This window comes from Canis aureus, chromosome 1, assembly GCF_053574225.1.
Source record: "Canis aureus isolate CA01 chromosome 1, VMU_Caureus_v.1.0, whole genome shotgun sequence".
NCBI lineage: Eukaryota > Metazoa > Chordata > Mammalia > Carnivora > Canidae > Canis > Canis aureus.
The window spans coordinates 109,104,157-109,110,686 of record NC_135611.1 but is presented as its reverse complement, the minus strand read 5'-3'; the positions used below and the strand labels follow the sequence as shown (position 1 = coordinate 109,110,686).

The 6,530-nt window shown below is 50.3% G+C and overlaps 1 protein-coding gene across 3 annotated transcripts in view; it reads right to left on the bottom strand.

Annotated features, from left to right (window-relative positions):
• Positions 1-3,894: 3,894 nt before the first annotated feature.
• ZNF541 (zinc finger protein 541) overlaps positions 3,895-6,530 on the bottom strand; it is a 46,562-nt gene continuing 43,926 nt past the window's right edge. For all 3 annotated transcript variants that reach the window (XM_077847070.1, XM_077847062.1, XM_077847078.1), the window contains exons 15-17: positions 5,086-5,226; positions 4,738-4,919; positions 3,895-4,624 (exon numbers count right to left, since the gene is read on the bottom strand). In XM_077847070.1, coding sequence (XP_077703196.1) covers positions 4,456-4,624; positions 4,738-4,919; positions 5,086-5,226 — 492 coding nt within the window. In that variant the 3' untranslated portion in view covers positions 3,895-4,455. The remainder of the gene's footprint in view (positions 4,625-4,737; positions 4,920-5,085; positions 5,227-6,530) is intronic.

Here is a 6,530-nt window from a genome sequence, read left to right as displayed (position 1 = left end):
CGCGGTCCCTCGCCGGGAGGGGCGTCAGTGGTGGGGGAAGCGCGGCCTTTTCCTGCGCCCTCTGCTGACGGACACTGGAACCGCTCTGGGCGGGCCAGTAATGTACTCAGACGGGAAACACCTCTGAGCGATTAAAAAGGCTGGAGAGCGCGTGTCAAAAATTCAGACACGCAGAGCCCAGATCTTTGTCTTTAACACCATTCTCCAATAAAAGGAACCAGGGCTCCTTGATTAAATGCCTGGTTTGAGGCCTGGGCAGGAAATTACACAGGATGAGCCTGGAGCATCTTGTAGTGCCAAAAAGGAAGTGCGTGTGAGAGACCCACACAAATGGTAGGGCCCGTCAGAAAGACTCAGGAGCCGAGGGAAAGAGCTCCCCATGGCCACAGCTGGAACCATTTGAGCAACACCATGAACTAGTCCTGGAGCATAACCCAATGTAAAAAATATCCCTGAGGCCATGCTGGTATAAATGAACAAATAGGGGGAATCGACAAGTATTTCACGCAGAAGTGTTCTGAATAATGCACGTGGGCTCCTCACTCCTCAGTGTGGACCACACAGGGGCTCCTTCAGGATGCCTATGGGAAGCGGATGGGAGGACTGTTTCCAGGGGCGAAACCTGACAAATAGCCAGGTGACTGAGGTTAATATCAACAGTGGGGAATCATGATGACAGGATGTACTCTCAATAATGTGAAGGGCACTTCTCTGTGGAGGATGGCTCCCGACACCACCCTCTACCCATCTAATCACAAAAAGACATCAGAAAAACCCCACTTGAAGCCCGTTCTCCAAAAAACTTAACCAGGACTTCTCAACACTGTCAAATTCGTTAGAAACATGTCAAGTCCGAGAAACAGTCACAGCCAAGAGGAATCTAGGGAGACATGTCCCCTAAATGTAACGTGGTGTCCTGGGTGGGATCCTGAAACAGAAGATGAATGTTAGGTAAAAACTAAGGAAATGTGGGGATCCCTGGGTGGCTCAGCGGTTTAGTGCCTGCCTTTGGCCCAGGGCGTGATCCTGGAGTCCCGGGATGGAGTCCCACATCAGGCTTCCTGCATGGAGCCTGCTTCTCCCTCTGCCTGGGTCTCTGCCTCTCTCTCTCTCTGTGTCTATCATGAATAGATAAATCTTAAAAACAACAACAACAAAAAAAAAAAAACAAGGAAATGTGAATAAAGTATGGACTGTAATTTTTTTTGTGGACTGTAATTAATAGCATATCAATATTGGTTCAGTAATTGTGACAGATGTACCACACTCAGAATCTAAGATATTAATAGGGGGAGTGGCGCCTGGTTGGCTCAGTTAAGTGTGTAACTCTTGGTTTGGCTCAGGTCATGATCAGGGTCCTGGAACTGACCCTATCAGGCTCCCTGCTCAGTGCAAAGTCGGCTTGAAGATTTCTCTCTGTCCCTCCTCCTGCTCAAGTTCTCTCTTATAAATAAATAAATTAATACATACATACATACAGCTTTTTAAAAAACAATGAGAGAATATATGGGGGTATATGGAAATTCTTGGTACCATTTTCACAATTTTTCTAAAAATCTAAAAACTACTAAGAAAGTTTCTTTTAAAAAATTCAAGTTCTAGGCCCCTACTGCCAATGATTCCAATTATGAAAGTCTGTGGCAGGCTACAGGAATATGCATTTTCTTACAGGACTCCCAGGAAATTTGGATGCAAATAATCCAGGACTGGGTAAGAAAATACTGTTATCTGGGGGTAAGGACAGGATTTAGCTGAAGGGGAAGGGGGAGTAATTCACAAGAAACCTTTGCTCTCAGGACACCCGGGTGGCTCAGTGGTTGAGCATCTGCCTTTGGCTCAGGTCATGATCCTGGGGTCCTAGAATCAAGTCCCACATCTGGCTCCCCTCAGGGAGCCTGCTTCTCCCTCTGTATCTCTGCCTCTCTCCGTGTGTCTCTCATGAATAAATAAAATCTTAAAAAAAAAAAAGGAAACCTTTGTTCTCTTCTGACGTTTGGAGACTCCCTTGGACTACCCTCCTGCAGTGGCCACTGTATTCTGACCACAGATCAGATTGGGTTGGCGGGAGGAGGGAGTCTGGATTACCACAAAGAGTTTCAGTTCCCTGTCCGTGTGAGTGGCACTATCATAAAAGTTCTTGTTTGTCTAAAGCTGTTAAATTTCAGGCCCATTTGTTATGCAGCACTAGAGAACTAATACTATACCACCCACCGGTCAAGTCAGGGCCTTTCCTTTCCAGATGCTGAGCCTGTTCTTCAGGCAGGACCCAAACAGTAAGAGCAACACAACGCATTAAACAGGAGCTGCTCCTTCCTGCGGTGCACTCTGCCAAATGCTTCATTTATGGTTTCTCACTGAACCGGATACCAGGTGGAAGGCACTTTCCATCCCATTTTATAGAATGAGAACACAGGGACTGAAACAGGGAAAGTGACTTGCCCAAGGTCACAAAGGAGCCAGCTGTAAATTCTGGCTCTTAGGATACCTGAGCCTGGAGGCCTTCCTCTTAACCACAATGGTCCTAAGTGTTTCAAATTCATCTTGCTCCTTTGCTCCCCGTCCTGCCCAGGCTTTAGGATTTACTTAGCTGAAACAAAGCCCCTCTGGGATGGCTCCTGACACCACCCTCTGCCCTGCTCCCCATTAGTCCCTCAGAACGGAGCACCCTCTATCACAGACACAATTGTGCCTCAAAGCCATCAGTCCTCTGATGTGGCCCTGCTCTTCCCCATATTGGCATCTACTAGAGTGCCAGCCCCAAAGCTGACATGCCGGCCTTGTCTTGTCCCTTCCCTTAAGCACCTCTCCCTGTGAGGGTACCCATCAGCAAGTCTGAGGCTACCACTAAGGTGGCTCCCCTAATCCTAGAGTCTCTGTCCCTCTGCAGCTCAGGCTACCATGCCTACTGTGCTCACTTGCCATTTGCCTCCTCCAACCTCCACAGAGCAGCTAGAGGCTCTTAGAACACCCTCCACTAGCTTCTGTGGCAAAGTGCTTTGCCATGCCATGGCTTGGAATCCCAACTTTGGCTCCGGCAGCCTCTGGCCTGCCCTGGCTGGCCACTGAACACCACCTGCCATGCCCAGGACACTCCCTAGGACTCAGCTCCTGGCTTTATTTTCTTTATGTCACTTTGTGGTGGACACAAGGTCTACCTGCCCAGTAGCCCTTTCTGTGTCTTCTTTTCCTGGCAAACAGAATTCCAGTTTTGACCTGGTGACTACAAACTTAGGGGGTCACACTGCTTTCCCATAGTTCCTGGAGACAAACCCTAAGTGTCTGGGAGAACCGCAGCCAATTTTCCTTCCAACTGCCAGGGATAAGCTGAGAAAGAGCATGGGCTACAGTTGTGCCAGTGAGATGTGAGGAGCATTCTGCTAGGGGGTGCTACATGTGTGCCTGGCTCTTCAAAGGGGACACGGAGGAACACGCTCTCTTCCCTGCAACTCTTCTGAAGGTCTGGACGTTGGTATAGCAGAGGCTGATGCTTGCCACTGCTGCAGCCAACATGCTGACCTTATGCAGGCCCCTGGAAGCACCACAACTCCTGACGGCTGAATCCTACGCTGCCTCTCCTGCTCCTATGACTGCAAGCACACCCACAATCAAGATCTCAAATCACCTTTTCATTCATTCATCACTGCTACTCTCCCACTCCTAAAATGGAAGCTCCACAAGGAGAAGGACTTTGTTCCCCTTGCGTCACTGTAGCCCTGCTGCACCAGTTGGGCACTGTGTGGCTTATACTCTAGTAGGTGCTTAATAACTGCTGGCTGAATGAGTGTACAAAGCCTCCTGGGCTCCTCTGGGGAGGGGACTCAGCTTACTCATCTCTGTGGCTCCAGCAAGATTCAAAAGCCTTTGCTGGATCAAAAGGCTGGGGAAGCCAGAAGACAGCTGCTCGAGAACCCAATTTAATAAGATTTACAAGTCGACACGTACAAAAAAAACCTAACAATGTACAAGTCATTGCAAAACTAGGGACTGAATCTGGAATGCAGAGAGACTCCCCTGGAGGGGGGGCCCCAACATGTTGGAGATCTGAAGGTATCTTCCCACTGATTCTCTACATCTTGGCCTTATCTAACAAATGTAACCAAACCCCAAAACTGAGGCTAAGATTTAAGAGCTACCCAGATCTACCTCATTACCTCCCCAAGCCCCCCTGCTCTAGATGGAGTGGGACTGAAAGAAGGGGAGTGACTAATTAACCTAAAGAGAATGGAGCCTCTGGCACCAGCCAACTGGGACTTCATGGTGGTCTGATGGTTGGGTGCTTCTCCTGCCTATTTATGGCCAAATGCCTACCACGTTTCCAAGCCAGGCTGGCCAGTGAGGGACAGTGGGGGTGGGGAGGAGGCAGAGGGGGGCCCTCAACCCCTTGGAGAGGCTGTTGGGGGGCTGGAGGCCCCCATCCAGACTTGCTGCCTGGCTCCAGCTCCCCACTCCACCCAATCACCACTGCAGGGGGCCGATGTCAGCCCCTATCTCCTCCTCCTCCTCCTCTTCCTCCTTCAGCTGGAAGGGCTTCACAGGCCACTTCACCCTGACGATGGGCTCCACATGGTCCTGAAGCCGGTGTCGCTTCATGTGGGCATTTCGACTCTTGATTTTGTCGAACACCCTGAGGATTCACCAGAGAACACAGGTCAGAGCAGGGGGAAGGCACACCAACCAAGGGCAGCCATGGGGGCCGAGGGAAGGTGGTGTGGGCGCATCCAGGGAAAGGGCTGGTACCTCTCACACTCTCTGCAGGGGAAGACACCCTGGCCCTCCACACTGCCTGGTGGTTCAGGGGTCCGCTTGGGACCAGCATTTGGGCTGGAGTTGAGAATGGACTCCCTCCTGTAACTCTTGGTCTTTATCTTGAACTCAGGAGTGGGACGGTGGCTGGGTCTCTCCCGAGGGCTGCAAGTGACCTGCAGAACAGCAGAAATGATGGTATAAGGGCACCAAGCCTCCACCCTTCTAAGGGAGATGCTTTCCACTGCAGGGAAGCTCTTCCTGGTGGGTGCCCTCCCCTTTCCCTGTCTGGGATGGGCAGCTGCATCCCCATCAGCACCCAACATTCCCCAGACCTCCTACCTTTGCTTCTGTCTTGTCTGCCTCATCTGGCTCTCTCTTGACCCTCTTTTCCAGTCCTGGGGCTCGGCCACAGTCAAACTTGATCATTTTTTTCCAGATGTAATAATACTCAACACACTGGGCTACAGTCTTTGTCTGAATCTGGTGAAGGAAAACAGAAGGTGGCATGAGCAACACTTCCTGAGCAGCCTTGAGTGTCACCATGACACCCCAAATACCCTCCCCAGGGGGCCAGTCACTTTTTTTTAAAGATTTTATTTACTTATACATGAGAGGCAGAGAGAGAGAGAGAGAGAGGCAGTGACACAGGCAGAGGGAGAAGCAGGCTCTGCACAGGGAGCTTGACGTGGGACTTGATCCCAGGTCCCCAGGATCAGGCCCTGGGCTGAAGGCGGTGCTAAACCACTGAGCCACCCGGGCTGCCCCTGCCAGTCACTTTTTGAAAGGCTTCCTGAAATGTCTCTCTGCTTTGGCCTGGCGTGCCCCTGATTCACTGCAAGAGCAGAGAATCGCAAAGTCCTCACAGGTGACGAGGGGTTCAGAGTGAAGTCACCACCACAGCCAACACCAGCTAAGCCCCTCACGCCCTGGGGGGCAAGTCCATCTCAGGGATTCTTCCTTATGGGATGGCGCACTAGAAGGCATACAAGGATGCTCACTGCAACTTCATGTCTAGTAGCCATACCTCTGCCAACTAGAACTAACAAAAGCAGAATGCCTCAGGCATTGGGGGCCACACAGCCTTTGTAACAGTGAGGCAGAGCCCTAAAGCGAGGGAAGTGGCCCAGGAGAGAAGGAAGAGGTTCTGAGGGCACAGTTTGATCCTGGCCAGTAAGACCCCACTGTTTGCTCCCCCCTCACTGTCCACTAAAGAAGAGATCCCATTAACAATAACCTCCATAAAAACAAAACAGAATGGAAAAGTTTAATTGCTCCAGAAAGAATATTTTTCAGGTAAATTAAAGTAGCCATTTAGTATCTGGATCTCACTTCAGAAGACACCGTTCTCCGTGTGAATTTGTTTCCACTTTGTGTGTTTTCACAAACTAAGAGGCAAAATAGTGCACTCCTGTCCACCTAAGAAATAGCACTAAGTTAAAAAAAAAAAAAAGAAACAAAAAAGTTAAACTTCTGCTTCCTAACAAGACAGAGCAACAGGAGCTAGATCTCCCTCCCATCCAAAACAATGAAAAGACACAGGCAAAATACATGAAACAGTGGTTGGTAAGACACCTGGCATTAGTCCAAAAACATCTTTCTGAGAGGCAGAAAAACCACCACCACCTCAGGAGAGTTTCCAGGCCATGGCCCAGGGGGAGTCACCCCAGCAGACCCCCTGAGTTGAGAGGGAGCCGAGTGCCTGGGGAGACCAAGATGGTAAGAGTCCACAGGACAAGGTGCAGCAGAGGAGACAGAGGCACAGAGAAACACTCCAGAAATCTGGA